Raw genomic sequence first — 19,646 nt, 5'->3', positions numbered from 1 at the left:
TTTTTATGTAAATAAAATAAGTATATTACGAAGAACAATCACTCTAACGCATCATGTCATTACCAGCATTGTATTACACACTGTTAGAGAGAATAAAATTCTTCTTAACTCATATCTTTGGTGTAATTTACAAGACTTTTCAAGAGAGATTTAACTCAGTCTGTGAATAACTACATGTATTTAGTTACTTTAATGCAGGATATTATTAAACAGAAACACACGAAGTTCTTTCAATGAGAAACACATGAAGTTCGTTCAACCTCCTTCCCCCCACAAAAAAAAACAAAAAAATAAAACAAACAAAAAACAGTCGTTTTTGGACTTCCTGTGTCGTGTAAAGTTAAAATATTACATATTTTTAACAGATGTAATTACATTTTCAGCATCAGGTGGAGTTGACAAAGATATACCGCTTCTAAAGTTTCTAAAAGCGAAAGAAAAAGAGGAAAAGATGGCGTCAATATTATGGCTCCCAGTTATTGTGTTAACTGCCACGGCATACTTATATGTACTCTCTACAAATCTTCCTGAAATGGACTACACAGACAAAAACTGTACTAGGTATATATAAAACTTAGAATTGCACAATAAATTATTTATGAATTTTTAAAAATAAATTAGCTGCATAAATTTGCTAGTCATGATTTTTCTATGTCTCTGCTTGGAATTAAACCTTGAATTTCTGGCTGTAAACTTAACCACTACAAATACTACTCAACCAAACAATCTGAAGTCAGGTTATGTACACCTGTAACTTTCCCACCTCAAGGATGATTGAAGTCCAATTTAACATCTGGAAGATCAGAGTATACTTATATGTATACACTAAAAGCTTTTTGATGTATAATTTTTTTTCTTTTTGTCACACAACAGTTCCTGTAGCAGATTCGGTACCTAGAGTCCCTCTGAGTTTCAGATAATTCTACTGAAGTAATTTTTTTTTTTTTTTTTTTTGTCATAGTGAGGACCTGAAGTTCCCACGGAATCTTCAAGAGTTGACCAGTCTAGCTGTCCTTCTTCAGCAATATAAAACTGACCACTTACCCTATGTCCTTGTGCTGTTCTGCAGTGCCTACCTCTACAAACAGTCCTTTGCCATTCCCGGATCTGTGTTTATGGTACAAAATATAAAGCACAAGAATACTGTCAGACCTGTATTAAAGACCACATCTTTGTATCTTTAATACAAGTACCAGTTTTACATAAACCCAATTGATTTTTTTTGTATCAATGTAACAAAATTCATAGTATATGCTCTTTATAAATAAGACAAAACTATCATTTCTTAATCGTGCAGTTATTTTTAATGCTTTGGTGTATCATTTATGTTAGAGCATAGACATTTTACTTGGTGCACAGAGACAATATGGACACCATCTTAATTAGCTCATTTCATGAGCCAAATAAATTGATATTTTGTCTTAGCATTCAATCTGATATTTAGCTCACAGAAGTTTGTGATTGTGTTTTTCTTGTAAGACCTGGGAAGAATTGTTTTGACAAAATTTTACTCAAAGCATAATTTACTATAGATGTCAGCCTAGGCACACAAATAGATAGTATCCATTCTTACTGACTGAGGATAGAATACCATAGTTTTTTTTAACTTGGGCGAGGAAGGGTTCTAATTGACTTTGGAGGAGAGATAACATGTTATCTGAACTTGCATTTGGATGGGTTTAGTTGGATGGGTGTTGGTATTAAAAAAATACAGCATAATTTGAACTTGCAGCTATGTTCACTGTACAAGTTCTTAATACAGGTCACTTTTGCATAATGACTAGCTGTCTGCATGATATTTGATTATTCTGAGCTCCAGTAAGGGCAGGGTATATTCTTTATTTGATTCCTTCCTATTGTGTGCTCACTATTTTCTTGAGGACATACACCATTCTGGTCTTTTTTATCTAAAAATTTCTTGATTCACATTATTAGATACAGTTACATATACAGCTATTGTATGATTTTATTTGTGTTTATCAGAACCTGTTAGCTGGGGCCCTGTTTCCAACTTGGCTTGGCTTCATCATTGTTTGTACCCTGACAGCCAGTGGTGCCACCTGTTGTTATACATGGTCCAAACTATGTGGAAAGTCATACATAGTCAAATACTTCCCTCAGAAAGTCAATTTTCTGCAAGAAAAGGTAAGTTCTATCAGAAGGTCGCAGTTTGATGAAGTGATAAATATATGGTCCTGTCCACTATTTAGATGATTTTTAACGGGTTCCCATTTACTACTAAGTTATTATTAAGTATTTCACAAATTTCACAAACATTTTTGAAACATCATATTAGGGAAAACTAAAACAATCACAATGATGATCGGATTGAAAGTTTACATATCCAGTCTTCTATCTATATGGTGAAATCAATTAATGTCTAAGCAAAGAGACTAGAAGGCACAGCAATGATTGGTGAAAAAGTACGAAAGTTATTTCATCACTGGGGAAGTTATATCATCACTACTAATAATATAAGCTTTTTATCAACTTTACAAATTCCTCTATTTCACAGGCAAAATTGCAATAAAATAATCATATGCAAATTGATGAGATACTGATCATCAAATAAGTATCTTAGGGTTTACTCTTTACTCTTCCGGTACACTTGATCTTGCTCTCCTTGTACATTTTCAGTAGTCCTTGTGTGAATTTTTCTCTTGTTCATATTTTGTCCTAATTTTATGGAATTTGAGTTTTGGATCATGATTTTGTTGCCTTGTTGATATTTTCTTGATCTTTTTCAAACAGGTGTGGAGTTGGAAAATGTGATTTTTTTCAGTAGAACCAATAATTTTCTGTTTAGTGATAGTTCAAACCTTTTCTGGTCTTGTTTCATTCATAATATGAATTGTTTAAATATACCGTACCATAAAACCATACACACAAGTTGTTGGCAATGAAATAATCGCTCCATTTGGTCACTATTCATAATGACATTAAACGCTGTGAGTAGCTGACTGTAAATGGCCATCATATGCAATTGATACATCCGAATTAAACACATACATGTCACTTACAGGTGAAAGAAAACATGGACAGTCTTTTTTATTTTCTGCTGTTCTTGAGGTTTTTCCCGATGACGCCAAATTGGTTCCTGAACATGGCTTCACCTATTGTAAACATTCCAGTACATCTTTTCTTCCTGTCCGTGTTTATAGGTAGGTACCTGTTTCACTTGTAGACTTAATGCCAACACAGAAAACTATTAACACATGCTACAGTTTGTATAGCATTGAGTTTCTTGACTTTTCAATCATCTATGTTAATGGAAATTGATAGTAAGGACTCTGAGTCTATGAGTACCAGGATCTACCAGAAAGCCGCCCAGGGTGGCTAAATGTATAATCATGAAACTTTTAACAAAAATATGGACCAAATAAGCACCCAGTGCAGTTATGGACTTATTTTCTTTTTATAATTCTTTTTTTATTTTTCATTCATTTTTGCCAATTAAAACAATAACAAATAAATGACAAGTCATACATGCAACATAATACAGACACACTTACTCTGACACTTACACACCGTACTCATTATCCTGTTATAGGCCTCATCATCATCATCATCATCATCATCATCATCCTCACAATCAGGTAGGCCTCAATCATCACCCTGTAGACATCACCATCGTCATGCATAATACAAAAATTCACTGTACACTGAAAACTTACTGGAAACCTTCACAAAAATCATACCTGTAAATATTCTCACATAAAGGTATGCATATGCCAACATACAAACACACACACACACCCTCACACACACACACACACCCACACACACACACACACACACACACAGAGAGAGAGAGAGAGAGAGAGAGAGAGAGAGAGAGAGAGAGAGAGAGAGAGAGAGAGAGAGAGACAGAAATTACATAATATTAACAAAGAGAAAGAGGGAGGGTGGGCTTGGAGGTTGGGGAAAGAGGATGTAGTGGGGTGATAGGGGGTTTGAGATGGATGGGAGGATTATAATAAACAATATAATAGAGCCAAAAGAATTCTCATGATAAATTTTAGTTACAATGTGGTGATGTCAAGGCCATTGGGACAAGGCTTGAATTAACTAATATATTATAATTCCAAAAGAGGTAACCATTTTTTCCAATTTTTCTGAAAATTTACTTTAAAAGTATCTATTTTACTATAAGAGATATGTTGTTGTATATGAAAATATTCCTTGATATTATTTAGGAGAGCATTTAAACTAAGAGATTTGTACAGACATCTGGACTTATAGACATAATGTTTAATAAGAATTAGAATTTCATTATCTACCGGATTAGTATTAGGATTGGTAATTCCAAATAAGTATGTTTCTTTATTTACCCCAAAAGGAATCAGTAGAATATCTAGCAATGCCTCAAATCTTTCTAACAGATTCTGTACTTCTATGCACTCCCATAAACAATGAACTATTGTCTCCCTTTCCATATTGAAAAGAAAAGTATTTGTTACCAAGATATGATGTATAATTCTTAGCTGGAACCACTGTAATTTTGCACTCTTTGTAATATCAAAAGGAATTTGGAGTAAGTATTTCCATTTCTGGTCATCAAAGTCAAATTCTTCCCCCCATTTTTTAATACCAGTAGGTGTTGTCGCTGGTTTAATAATGGTGTTGTAAAAAGCTTTAGATCCTTTTTTACTTTTGAAGAAAATTTCAAGCAGAAGAGGTATGAAAGGCTGAGAGAGTCCCTGTGGTTGAAAATCATGTTTCCTCAAAAATTGTTTAATAGCAGTGATCAAGCCAAGATACTCTAAATAGTTAGTTTTATTTGGGAACTTTTGACAAAACTCATTGAAGGAGAAGAAAGACAAATCTTCTGAATTTTTAACAAGGTCATTAATAGTATAAATACCAGAATTAAACCATAGTGGATAAAAAATGTAATTATTTCCAACTTTAATATCATTATTATACCATAAAGGTGTTTTCAAAATTGACTCAGGAGTATAGTACTTCATGGACAAACAATTATTCATTTTAACCCAACTTTTAAACACATCTTTCCAAAATTTATTGCCACAATTTATATTGCATAAATGAACATACTCTCTTCCACAGCTAAACAATTTCTTTATATTAATTATAGAATTCAGCAGAACTTTCCATTTTCCTGAGGATTGAGCGATTCTCCTAATCCATCCTAGTTTAAGGGAGTCTATAAAACTGCCTACATCTATCATTTTTAGCCCCCCATCTATGTAGTTTTGAATTAAAACATCATTTTTTATTCTATGTGATTTTCCATTACAAAGAAATTCAAAAATGGCTGAGTTTAGTTTGGTAAGAAACTTATCTGTAGGATTAGGCAGAGTAATGAATAAAAAATTGAATTGGGAAATTAAGAGCGATTTTATAATATTAAGTTTACCAATTGGAGTAAGATTCCGTTTTTGCCACATATTAATAAGTGATTTCAGTTTAACTAATTTTTTGTCATAGTTCATCCTAGTAATTTCAGTTAAGTCAACCGAGAAATCAATGCCTAAAAAAGTTAATTTGGTATTACCCCAAAGCAGATTCAATTCAGGAAGGAAGGATTCATCACTATACTTTTTGCTACCTATCCAAATAACTTGTGTTTTATTAGTGTTTATATTTAGCCCAGAAATTTTTGCAAAAGTATTTAATTCAGTAATTGATTCCTTGAGTGATTTTTCTGAGCCGTCAAGTATAAGACCGGTATCATCTGCATATTGTGCGTTTAAAATAGGTACATTTTCAATTTCTATACCTTTTATGCTTTCATTTGCCCTTATTTTTGCTGCTAACACTTCGACACATAAAATAAAAAAAATATATATACGGTTATGGACTTATGGTTTATTGATTAGGCAGCTTCCCGGTAGATCCTGGTATTGTACATGTATATTGTTCACCAGTGTATTAACTTGTGCCCATACCTTTTTTTAGTTGCTAAAGAAATTTATACTTTTTTTGTAGGTTTTAGGCTTTAAGTTTGTTTCCTTGTGTGTTGTTAGTTTAAGTGCCATACATTTCATTCATATTCAGATAGATGTAGGGAGTATGCTTTTTGTTCAGTTGGTGTACTTTTTTTATCCATATGTTTTTACAAGTTAAGAGCCTACAACTTCGTCTTTTGTTTCAGGTTTAGTGCCATATAATTTTATATGCGTGCAGACAGGAAGTATGTTGTCTGATCTCAGGTCTATTGAGGATATATTCACACCTTGGACAATGATCAAGTTAGGATTTATTGCCATAATGGCACTTGTACCTGGCCTGGTCTCCAAACGATTGAAGAAGAACATCAAGACAAATTGAGAATACCCAAGTGAATTTACCATTTAACACAATTATGTATTGTTAAATGTTATAAATTCATAATGTTTGTTTTACATCGTTGATAACAACCTCTTATTTTTATCATTGTTGAGTTTGTAGAAATTGTTTCAGGAAATTTTTAAGTTATAGTGAATGATATTTATGGAAAACAGTAACGTTATATCCTTCATCCCTGGGATTTAATTGTTATAGAAATGTCTTACTGTATTCAATGGCAATAATGTATATGAACTTTATGTTACTAAGTCTGTGATTCCTGTCAACGTGAATGATGATTTGTGTACATGTTAAGTACAGTATACTGGGAAATTTTGGCCCACGTTTAATTTCGCCCTTTTTGCCTTTGAACAGGGATGACAAATCTAAGATGAGGGGGGAATTTATTTTACTCTTATATAACTCTTTTTGTTTATGTAACAGAGGTTATTATATATTTACTTGCCTCCTCTCGGATTTGAACCCAAAACCCTTGGCTTACTGGTCTCCTGCTCAACCAATTGAGCTAACAAGAAGTTCTTTCTAGCCAAGCGGTATTTTGAGGCTAGTATTTTAACAGGATTATATACCCCCCCCCCCTTCCAGGAAATAACTCATCCTCGTGTTTCCAGGGGTTACAGTGATACTTGTGAAAGTAACGCAAAGTCTTATTCTTGAGTCCCTAAATGGGTGCCAACGTAACAGAGGTCATTATTCATTTCTATGCCTCTGCGAGGATTTGAACCTGGGACCTCTAGCTTACCACTCAACCGATCGATCTAAAGAGAATATCTCTCTAGCCAAATGGTATTTTGCAGCTAGTATTTTAACAGGGTTTCATATAACCCTCCAAGGGAGAGATGGACTTGAATTCCTGTATAATGTAACAAGAGTGAATAATCCCCATGGAAAAGTTATCCCAGTATGTTTAATCTATTTGATAAAATGTCGATAGAGTATATTAGTAAATGGTATACTTACTGAAACATAGGTATATGTAGTACATATTGTATCATATAGATAGTATGGGGTACTGTCATATGATATTTATTCTTATATTCATTTTTTTAAAAAAAACATGAACAAATTTTTCAGTATCATATGGAATCGATTATAAAAGAAGTTGATCCAATCTGATATTTCTGGTACTTGAACAAAAATGTTAGATTATATTGATGAAGTAACAATATTTTTAAGGGTACGATATACTTATATCTATGCCTACATCTTAAAGTGGCTTGGGCATGAAACATTATCTCTAACCATCATTCCATCATAATTAAGTTTCAGGGCATTTGTATGTTTTTGTGTTCATGCTCTAAATATGAGTTGTCAAGAAATAAGTATGATACTATTTAATAGTTCAGAGCCATAAGGATATGAGTGAGTACAAAATGTTATAAATTCTGTGAGGTCCAAATTTAAGGAACAGCTCTGTGAGTCAATGTTTTTTTGTATTTTCTAAAACTAGAGACTGCTGTCAGTACACATCAATATTTGTCAGTCTGTTGCCACATTAAATGCAAGACACTCATAATGCTTATTATTATGGCTTGTGATGATAGTTCTACACATAGACTGGATTACCAGCCTTATAACAACCAGTTCCATATTCTATTATAGTTTTGTTTCATATTGCTCCTGGAATTATTTCAAGAGGAAATTGAATGTGATTCCATTCTGATTGGTTTAAATCTACTTTCTCAAACAAGTTTCAAGCATAACAAGTTTGAAATTTTTAAAATTTGTGTCTTTTAATTTTCCTTGATTATTTAAGTGTGTATTTCTTTCCACATTACTGCTTTTAGGGATATTTTGTTGGTAAAGATATTTTTAACCAGTTGACATGTCAGAAGTTCACACTTCTTGCGGCAGAAAATTTTAGTGAGCCATTTGTCCAAGGTTTATTACATGTTTAAGCAGCTTGTTGCTTTTTGTTGCATTCTGTTTGCAATCACTATGAATTTCCACACCCATACCATATGAACAGACTGAAAATCAGACTGTGAACTGCAATATAATTTGTAATTGCTTATTTAATAACAAAAATTACAAGCAATCATGAGACAACCTAATAATTATTGCATAATAATTATTCAACATGTAAATTATTTGTGTGAAAAGTGTCTTATTATTTCTGTCATTATTTATTTTCTGAATTCAGATACTCAAGAACCTAAATGATTGATAACTCTCAGAATCTTGTCTTCATCAATCACATTTAATGCAAAACCAATATTCTGAATACTATTGTTTTAATTTTGCAGAAAATTGTTGATACCATGTTATCCAACTTACACAATTAAAAACAAATACATTTTATTTTGCACACAGAATTATTAAAACGTTACTAAAAGCTGGCATATTACCTGGTGGTCATCTATATCTTGTAATGGAGTTCAGATCACAAAGAAATCAATATGTTAAATAGGAATACAACTTTTAGCATCAGATATTATTCTGTCTAGTATGATAATTATTTGGAATAATGATTCATTATCAATTGTTTATCTTAATGATCAAAAGTTAATTATGTACAGTTTATGTTGATCAATATTGATGTAAATGGCAATTTTTATGACATGATCTAAATTGAGGTGTTGCTTTATGACAATATACTTCACAGAAATGTCAATGCGCTTGCCAGTTACTATATCTAAAAGCCATGACATACTTTTTTACCTTAAAAATCAGAAAACGTCTTCCTCCCCATAAATTGCATATCGAAAGCGTCTGTGATTATCATTGTATCTTAAACGTCTGCAAAATAATACATTATGGTATCTGATCAGTACAGTGTGCTATTAATGATTAATAGTTTATAAAAATGTTTGTTTCACTGTCAACTGATATGCAAAACATTCCGTTGAAGAGATTTCTCTTTAATAGTTATTCAAATTATCACGTGAACATGTGTTAGAATCCATCCAAGCCATCAGTTTCAAATCATATATATATATAGATAACCTTCATAGTGTAAAATCACATGTAGGTACCTTTCTAGTCATTGATTTATTTTTATCATCCTTTTTCAAGTTATAAGATCAATTTGATGAGTATGCGTTTTCAAAAATGATATTTATATACGCAATGAAAAGTCACACATATTGCAATACTACTTCATATTCAAACTTTTCAATCCACCTCAGTTGAAATATTTATCCCATGTTAAAAATAACTTGACATGTGTTTCTGATTGATCAGATTTATATTGATTTTCAAGTAAAAGAGAAATTTTGTTTTTAAAATATCATCTATGATTAAACAATAAAATCAACAGAGATAAAGTTAGTGCATGCGAAAAATTATTAACATGAAAGAAACAGCTGTAACTTGGTGTGTGTACTTAGTTCTACTGAAGTTCCAGTATAAAATTGAATTACATGGTTTTTCATGACATATTTTTCATTTAATTAGATGCATGCGCAAATTAAGTTTCACACATTAACACCGACTGAAAATGTTTTTCACTTGGAAACAGTGTTACCTTGTATCTTACCATAGGCTTATAAATGGATTAGTTTTTAGTTAAATTATTGTAATTTCATTTTATATAAAAGAACCCATGTCTCGTTTTCAGAGTCATGTTGATCTCCCGGCCTAAATTGTATGCGATAATCCATCTAGAGCCAGTGAGTTAATACTCAGTCATACAATTATTATACTTGCCTGTTGTATATCAGTATTAAAACCAATATTGACATATTATTTTTCTAATAAATTGTTAAATTGTTAGTCAAACGATTGATATAATAAAAACAGTTGAAACGACATCAATCTTTCCTGTTTTATCCAAAACCTTTTATAAAGTGTAAACCAAAGTACCCTAAAATCTTGAAAATAAGTTATAATCATAACAAAGATTGTAAAATAATAACTATTAAGCACATTTCAAAATATGAATTCCAACTTAGAAACCGATTAGCAAATTTATTGATTTAAACTGCTACTCTCTTTCGTCCTTCTAGGTCCTAATTCTAAGTTGCTGTAATTACCTATATCTAGGAGACAGGTGACTAAGGAAAATCCATATTTGTTGAAAATTAAAAATAAAAGCTTATAATTTTTTCAAACATTTTCAGGTACGGTATGGTTTCAGCCATTGGAAACATAACGATTGAAATAATATATCTGTGGATTTTCATCAGTCGCCTTCTAGATTTTAACATGTAGGTTCTAAACAGCACTGACGAGTCCTAAAAGGACGAAGTAGCTGTAGGATGCAGTTTAGTTCATTATTAATCTCTACTGCATGGGATTCTATATACTTTAACTATGTCTACATCAACACGAATATTATACATTGAACATAGGTGTTACTACATTACTCTATTAAAATGTATACTTAAGGGCGGAAATGTGTCTACACCAACACGAGTACTATATATTAAACCCGATAATTACGACATTATTCTATCGATAGGTATACTTAAGGACGAAAATGTGTCTACATTAACTGGAGTACTATACATTAAATATGAGTATTAGTACATTACGCTATCAATAGGTATACTTAAAGACGAACATGTATCTACATCAACTGGAGTACTTTATATCAAACTTGAGTGTTCATACATTCTTCGCAAACTCTGACAATTTCAACACAAAACCTTTTATTATTAACCCATGTATTCTTCAATAATGACGATAACATACTATCAAAAACAGTTTTGCTCATTTTGAACACAATCATCCTTCTAAATTATTGTTTTCTTTTGCTTTATTTTCTTTCGTCCTCCTCTTACAGTTGAGATATCTGGAGGTATTTATATTTTCGATCAGCTAGTCAACATCTCAACGATTCGTACCTCGTATCATCAGATAAAGCCACCGAACCATCGCTGCATCCAGCTGTTACACTGTTATGTCTTATTTGATCGATGTAGGCCAATCAAATTAAACTTGTAAATGTATTTAATAATTTCCAGGCCCATTATAAAGCTTCCTTGAACAAAATGTCATAAATATATATATTCATATGTATGCTGTATTTTTTTGACATTGAAATGATCTTGAGATTTATTTCCAAACATATTTTATATAATCATTTGAGTTTACGCCATTATTTGCCAAGCTGCACTAGCTATATACTTACAATGGAATAAAAAGAACATGGGGACATTAAGATAGACGTATTTAAAGAAGTTTTGATAACATAAGATTTTTCATATTTTCAGTGTTAAGTGTCAACCTTTCGTCTAGAACAATACCAACAATAACGGTAGTCACACATGAAGCATTCAACTGGCATCAATAATTCATGATGGAAGTAATGTATTAATGGGTACTTACAAGCTGTTGAAAGCATATAGCTACTGTATATGTTATGCTTTTGTTAAAGAGAATAATTTTACAGTCAAAACATGTTTTGTACAGATATGTGTCGGCGGAGAAAAAAACATTTCTTCACAGTTTTATAAATGTGTCTTTCTTCTGCATTGACTGTGTAGCAACTATACCTGTTAAAACTACAAAACTAAGCATTGCTTTTGATATAGCCATTAACAAATATAAAAGTTGTTATCAGGATGTTCGTCAGCATGAAAAACCAGAAACAGAAGAAATCAACAGCTGACGTCACATCTGGCCATGTAAATTTTTCTCTATTTATTTCAACCAATGGTTCAACAAATGTTGGTTTAGGAATTTTCGATTTCTGAAAGTTTCCTGTTCGTTCTTTGACATTGGATTGAGTAACCTTATTTTGACCTACATCATGAATTTTCTTGTTCAACTTGCGACACCTCAGCGCTTTGCACACCTTTATCATACCTTTGACAAATTTGGGAATTTCATGAGAACTGTCGCGATAGTGAATACGGAGCTCTACTGTCGTAACCATGGCAATTGCTGTTCCAAAGCATAGAAGCGATATCAGGTACAAACTCAGTAATGATTTATTTGAGCTAGCCGGAAGTGACGCACTTACAATTGTCAGGAAAACAGCAAAAGCAAGATATACTGTCATAAGATAACCCATCTTTTCGCCACTTTCAACGGGTAAAACAAAAACGAACACAGAAAGCAAAGACAACATAACTATTGGAAAAACAACATTCATAAGGATATACTGCGGTTTTCTCTTAATTGTTATTGAAAACTTAGCTACTGCCCCATCCTGTCTTGTGTCGTTAAGCTCAGCAGAAGCAGACGTTGTCAGGAGATCCCATTCGCCATTGGATTGATAGAAATCCAGTAAGACACCTTTGCTCCCTAGTCCGACGATAACATCACTAAGTGGGCTCGTCCAAACACCAAACACTAATTCACAAGTTTGCTTGTCGAAAGGGAAATATTCTATATCAATAGTGCATTTCGTCTCAAATACTTCGTACGGACGCCACAGGATACCGCCATCAAACGTTATTGAAGTCAGTATAAAATCATCTCCAAGCTCTTTCATTTTAGTGAAACCATTTTCCAAAGCAATATCTGGCTTCCATATATCTTTCTGTGGTACGTATATGATGTAGGTGCCGTTGTAATCTGACGGTTTCCATGTGATATAATCATCTTTCCAAGAAATGTATAAAAAGGCTGTTGTTGTCATTTTTTCTTGAACCTCATCAATGTCGGTAATTCCAACTAGGCTTAAATCCGCAAACACTCTAGTAGGCTGAAGCTGGTCTGCACTAGGACGAACGATCTTGTTATAGGAGTTTGTCGTGAAAATATGGTTAAGGAGTGCCTTTATGTGATCATGTTGGTAAGGTGTGACAGGACTTGACAGTGTCGTCAACACGTAAAACACCAATAGACTTATAGCCATTACTATTAGATAATACTCCGATATAAAACCTAAAATGAAAGTAGATGATTATGATAACCGTAGGAATGAAAATGATTATGTTCCATCATAATTGTTAATCACATAAAAAAAACTCGAATTTTACGACTGTTATCAATTGATAAACAATGCTTATTTCCATTGATTTGTCATGAGGCTTCGATAGCAAGTATGTTGTGTACCGTTTGAACAGTTTTAGATTTTTAACGAAATCTTACAATAGAACAGGAAATATACGTACAATCGTACAGCTGGTTGTTGAATGGATAGAAAAAAAAATAATTTCACCTTCATAAACTGCCTCCGTGTCCCTGTATTGTGATAACTCGTATACACGTATTTAACTTTTACAAACGCTTTTCACCAAATTTACAGTCGGCAATCGCACGAGACAGGATTTATGATGATGTCCCAGCGAATAATATGGATTTCTAACCGTTGTTCCTCGGACTAACTTGCATTGAAATCCTAAGAATAATATTTTTCGATATAACATAATAATCGATTTGAGGAATAAACAATGATAAGACAAAATCAATATAGTGAAATAGTTTAAGGCTTAAAGTAATTTTCTATAATAACATCTAACTATTTCTGCATATTCTGTTAATAATATTTTCATAATTGTGAACACAAAATATTCTGTTTAGTTGCAACTTTATTATGTCCGGCCATTTAGAAGATTTTCTGTTAGACGTATTGATCAAGTAATTTGATTCATTAGCCAAATATCTGTAAACAGTCCAGTTGGTGTATGCTCTAAACCGGATACATGCTTTGTTCGTCTGTTGAAAGTACAAAAGGCTGTTATCACAGACGTATGCAATCAATGAAAAAAAAAGTGGGCGTGACGTCTGATTCATGCTTCACTAACATAAATGGACCAAACGTCCGGTAATGGAGATATATCTTATGATCGAAACGAGCATAGAACACTTTTACGTGATGAGTTTTATTTAGATATGCAAAACACACGATAAGAAATGAAAAAGGAAAAATCGACAAATTAGTAAGCTGCATTTTGCGTACAAACAACAAAAAAATCAATTATGATAAAATGAAAGAAAGACATTTGCATATGAATAATTACGTAAATATGACGTATCCATTTATCAGTAGGTAGTACAGGAAAAATGATACCACCACTGGTAAAGTTTCAAAGAATAAAACATAAAAACAAAATTGGACTTGTTGGACAACAAGTGTGTTACAGACAGTTGTTTTTACAGATTACCAAGTAGAAAATAAAACATTTGCATTTTCTCAATTTATGTTCATATTGACTAAACACTGCTGTTGATATATCCTTCCACAAACAGGGCAATAGTCAAAATCAAATTTAAGAAAAAGAAGATCCAAAAACAGAAAAAATCAATTGCTGACGTCACATCCTGCCAAGTCAGCTCTTCCGTAACTTTTGGTTCTATTACTGTTTCAACTGACGAAGTTTTAGCACTTACTTCAGTCAAGATATCTTCTTCTTGCATCATAACATCTGCCTTGCTCTTTCTCACATCATCATTTATTCTATTCGATTTGCTGCATCGCAATGTTTTGCTCAACCTCACCATCCGTTTGACGAACCTTGGAATTTCACGAGAACTGTTGCGGTAGTGAATTCGGAGTTCTAACGCCGTAATGATAACGATGGCTGTCCCTAATGACAATTGTAATGTCAAGTACATACCTAATAGCGACATTGTGGAGCTTACAGGAAGTGACGCACTGACAATTGTTAGAAAAACAGCAAATGCTAGATAAACAGTCATAACATATCCCATCTTTTCACCGCTATCAACGGGCAGAACGAACACGAACACCGAAAGGACTGATAAAAGCATAACAGGGAGGACGACATTATTAACTATATACCCTGGTTTCCTGGCAACGATCAGGGAAAATATAACCACTGCTCCATCTTGATTTGACGTCATTGACCTGAAAGACGTTGTTATGAGATCCCATTCCTCATTGGCCTGATAGTCAGTTAGCATGACACCAGAACTTCCTAGTCCAACGGCTATAGAACTCACTGGGCTGGACCAAACTCCAAACTCTAAATCACATCTTTGCTTATCGAACGGGAAATATTGTATGTCAATGCTACATTTTGTCTGAAACACCTCTAGGGGTTGCCATATGACCATCCCATCAGATGAAATTATGGTTAGTATAAAATCATCTCCGAGCTCTTTCATTTTTGTAAAGCCATTTTTCAAAGCAATGTCTGGTTTCCATATATCTTTCTGGGGAACATATATGACATCAGTACCGTTATAGTCAGATGGGTTCCACTTCATATAATCATCGTGCCACATTATGAACAAGGCAGCCGTTGTTGACATTTTTTCTTGGACTTCGTCAATCTCTGTTATTCCAAACAAATCAATGTCCACGTACAATCGAGTGGCGGTTGCCTGGTTTGCACTTGGGCGAACCATCTTGTTGTAGGAGTTAGTTGTGAAAATATTTGTAAGGAGGGCCTTGACATTATCATGGGTAGTAGATGTGACAGGACATGGGAGTGAGGAGACTACAATAAGTAACAAAACCAAAAGTCGTTTTCTCATGGTTTGAGTTAAATACTTGAACTGGCTCTTCACAGTGAAATCGATTCACCTCGTGTTCTATTAGTCGTTTCCAGAGTTACGAAATTATCCTGTTGATTTACAGGCGGTGAGGCGGAAAAGAGGTTTTGTTTGATGAAAGAGAATTCCAACGTTAAATTAACACAACGAAAGTATTTTCAATCGAAAGGACACTATAAGGTTGAACAAATCCTCCAATAGCCTTGTAATGATATACAAATAGTAGTTTCCACAGTAATAATTCACCAGTTGGAATATTACATATAGACTTCTGTCAAATATTATCCAATATCACTGCTGTATCTGGGCGTTTGTTGGACAACTTTGGTCTGTTTATTTATATATTTGAAAGTCAACCCTCTGGGGCCAACTTGTAACAATTAAAGAACCCAACGTTTCCCACGTCGTTTGAGGCGACACTACAGTCACAGAGGCAGCCTTTCCAAAAACAATGTCCAAAATTATTTACCGTAATCCATAGCTCAAATGACAAAGTCTTCAACAAACCTTAATGTTCTATTGCCCTGTTGATCACTCAGAAACTAAAATAGCTGTGACGATTACATATAATATGTTAATCTTCTGATTAAATTCTCAATGCCAAGGATTACCTGTTGAGAAAGTAAGCTTCGATTATGTTAAAGTACCATGTAAGCTAAATGATCGTCAATAGCAAAAGTACAAACAAATGTATTGATTGAGGTTAAATCTATTAATGGTATGGAGTACGTCTGTATCATACAATACTACATTCAAAGCCTTAGGATTATGCTATTAAGATTAAATGTATTATAAGTAAAAACTCCAAGACTATGGCTTTGACGCTAATGGTCATATAATCTGCTATTGTTGTGGGTGTTGCAAATATTCTTACATTGTGTATTCAAACATGCTGTTTGACTCAAAATTACCTTTTCTATGTACTGTTGTTATGTATAATTGTTGCGTGGTAATCACAATTCAGACGTGCTTTGTTCACATGCATTGTATCATATTAATTGTTTACATAAAAACCTTATTATGATTATTTGTCACAATATGTGTAGATAGTGCTAGGTAGATTTTTCTAGAAAGATCGGTTAATACAATGACCTGTTTGTTTCCGGCAGTTTCTAAATCTAGAAAGCTTGGTTATGAGAATTACCTGGGTGTTTCCGGAAGTTTCTAAAGACACAGGTAAACAAGCTAGGTAGCTGCTAGTCTAGAATCATCTAGGAAGAAACTTTCTAGACACCTTTATTGCATATGAACCTGATGGAACTGAGCTTGAGCAGCCTTTTGAAGTATTAACACCTGGAGTGAGCTTACTTTGAGACTTCAGTCTGTGAAGTATGGACTTTTAAAGAGATATTGCCTCGTGCACTAACAATTCTTGAATTATTCTTCGGTTACAGTACCCTGTTTTCTGGACAATCGTTTGTGAATTCTTCTGGATTTGGATGATTTCCACCGGAAGATAAGTTCTCACTTTTGATTAATCAGCAGCTAGTTCTGTACACCATCACAATATTTATAATTTTACTGTATAGAATTGATTTGTTGTTATTAAATTGTTGAATTTGGGTGTTATTTGTTGTACGTTAATTCTGTAACGTAACACTGTACACTTCTGTGTGTTTGTTTTGTTGTCATAAAATGACAATGAAAATGTTTTCGCCACACTTCACAGATATGTGTATTTCTGAAAACAGTTTAAGGATAAACATATTTCTACAAACAGTTTAAACATTGATTTATTTTTCTGAAAAGATTTATTGAAAACATTCTCTCCGTTATACATAGTCTGTGTATGAGTAATGACAGGTCTATATTTACTCACAATTAAGGTCCTGGGTATCATCACCCTAAAAGGTCAATAGAAAAAAATCCTACAAGACATGGTGTTAATCAAAATTAGAAGGATGCGATTTTGCTTGCAATTTTTAATACACTGTACAATATATTTTTTAAAAATTATTTCTTTTTTTCGTTATTTACAAAATTCATTGATGATTTAGTGATTTGATGTGATGCATATAAGAATGCTTTATTTTAATTTTATAACATAATGTATTGTAATGAATATTAAAGCGAGTCACAAGACATACAGTACATAAAGCTATGTTATACACATAATTAAACTTAAATATCCTAGTATTGATCAGTAAATATCTACTCAATATTAAGATAGTTTCTCATTGGTGTATAACCTGTTATCGGTGAATGGTCTCCAGGCTATAGAGAAAACCACCGAGACGAAGTTGTCTTTGCCCGTCTTTGGATGGGTCACACGTACCCTACTCATTAATATATGTTGAAAGTCAAACATAATCCTCGGTGCATAGGATGTGGTGAGTCATTCACCGTAAAACCTTTTTTATTGGACTGCAATGACCTTCTGTCTACTCAGGAATGTTTTTATCATAACATTACATGTCTAAAAACCTTTTATGAAACTGTTGAGATCTGTAAAATCTATATTACCTGAAAGATGTTAGTCTATATAATAGACTATGACGTACCATTTTAATCTTTTGTGTTAAAGAGCCAGACCCACTCCGTTATAGATATTTTTTCATATTTTATTGATTAGAAATGCTGTATACTAATAGATAATATATAAATAAAGACTTGTATAAAGTTTCGAACTTGAAATTGAAAGGGTACCGGAGATATCGGTGCCGGGATTAGTCTCATTAATCAACATAAGGATATGAATATTGATGAGGAAAAGCCACGTGATACGTTAAGACGCTGTCAGAACCAAAACAAAAATGGAGGAAGAGGTGAGTAGTACGTCCATGTGACATCGCTTGCAAAGAGATTTTACCGATAAATGCAATCCATACTCTATATATTATGTATGGAAATCATCTAACGTATGTATTGATCACATCTTTCAATGCTTAGATATGACATATAAACGTACAGATTACGAGAAAAACTACGATTAATTGCAAAGAGGCCCTCAAATGGGGGCTACGATACGGTAACGAACATATAGAACATCGCGGATTGGATCTATCTAAAGCGAATATTCGATGATAAGAGTATTTATGAATATGATTTTAGAGTAATACTACACGAGAGAGCCAAACAGAGAGCGATACACGGTATGAACCAGCCATCTTCCTTCTTTCTCGCCTCAGAGTCCGTCAAAACGCGTGTTCTTCCCCGCTTCCCTCGCACGACTTCTGCCATGTTGGAAGACGGCAGATTTATTTACAGTTTGTCGCGAATGCATTAGATGGTAGGACTTCCCGCATAACTATGAATTAGCACTGAGTTGTTTCGAATTCCTTTTTAAAACTGTTTATTACGTTAGATTGGTAGCGATTTACTTTAAAATTGCGGTATTACAGGGTTAGTGAGAACTTCAGCTACCCGAGAAAAACGGAAAATCATGATTTTTTTTTTATATAAAATAATATTGGTCGAGGAGTTGGTCTAGCTCATCCATAATAATAATAAATCCATTTAAGATTTTTAACATTTGTCTTTCTTTTTTTTTTTTTTTTTGTTTAATGTTATTTCCTTTTGGATCGCTGTGTGTGTTTACCGGCTGATAGTCCTAATGACCCTTTATGTGTTGACGCGCCGTAAATAATGATAATAATAATGATAATAATATCATTGGTGTATATGTAAAATGCAACCAGACCGGGTTCCTACTTTCTCGCTAAAGATTGTAAAAGTACTCTGACGTGTTGAAATGCACTCTGCTATGTCAAATTGTAAAGATACTTCATTATGAAGAAATGTACAAAGCGTACCTGAAATACTGATTTTTTTTTCAAAACCACACATTTGCCTCAGAGGCGATCACCTCGTAATCGGTCCAACAGATACATGATGCCACAGGATTACATAATCGATTTTCTTTATTCATCCATGATAAACTTGTTATTGTTACTCATATCCAATTCCTGTGTGCTGCTCGGGTATAGTTAAACATGCGTTATATTTAACAGGTGAACAAAAACCTAAATGATTATCATTCA

General features: G+C 33.2%; 3 protein-coding genes across 3 annotated transcripts; 1 reads left to right on the top strand and 2 right to left on the bottom strand.

Moving 5' to 3' along the window:
* Positions 1 to 416: 416 nt before the first annotated feature.
* LOC132543772 (transmembrane protein 41A-A-like) lies at positions 417 to 6,436 on the top strand. Its single transcript, XM_060207293.1, has 5 exons — positions 417 to 561; positions 962 to 1,118; positions 1,984 to 2,145; positions 3,023 to 3,161; positions 6,119 to 6,436. The coding sequence occupies exons 1-5, from the start codon at positions 452 to 454 to the stop codon at positions 6,292 to 6,294; spliced, it is 744 nt and encodes a 247-aa protein (XP_060063276.1). The 5' UTR covers positions 417 to 451; the 3' UTR covers positions 6,295 to 6,436.
* Positions 6,437 to 11,767: 5,331 nt separating this feature from the next.
* On the bottom strand, positions 11,768 to 13,060 carry LOC132543757 (neuronal acetylcholine receptor subunit beta-4-like). Its single transcript, XM_060207279.1, has one exon. The coding sequence runs from the start codon at positions 13,058 to 13,060 to the stop codon at positions 11,768 to 11,770; it is 1,293 nt and encodes a 430-aa protein (XP_060063262.1).
* A 1,301-nt stretch (positions 13,061 to 14,361) lies between these two features.
* On the bottom strand, positions 14,362 to 15,648 carry LOC132543786 (neuronal acetylcholine receptor subunit alpha-3-like). The gene has a single exon (XM_060207310.1). It carries the CDS (start codon positions 15,646 to 15,648, stop codon positions 14,362 to 14,364), a length of 1,287 nt encoding a protein of 428 aa, XP_060063293.1.
* Positions 15,649 to 19,646: the final 3,998 nt, after the last annotated feature.

The sequence above is a fragment of the Ylistrum balloti genome, unplaced genomic scaffold (genome assembly GCF_031769215.1).
Source record: "Ylistrum balloti isolate Yb309-2 unplaced genomic scaffold, AGI_CSIRO_Ybal_v1 Utg369764, whole genome shotgun sequence".
NCBI lineage: Eukaryota > Metazoa > Mollusca > Bivalvia > Pectinida > Pectinidae > Ylistrum > Ylistrum balloti.
The sequence above is the reverse complement of the archived record's forward strand: the minus strand, read 5'-3'. Positions and strand labels throughout refer to the sequence as shown.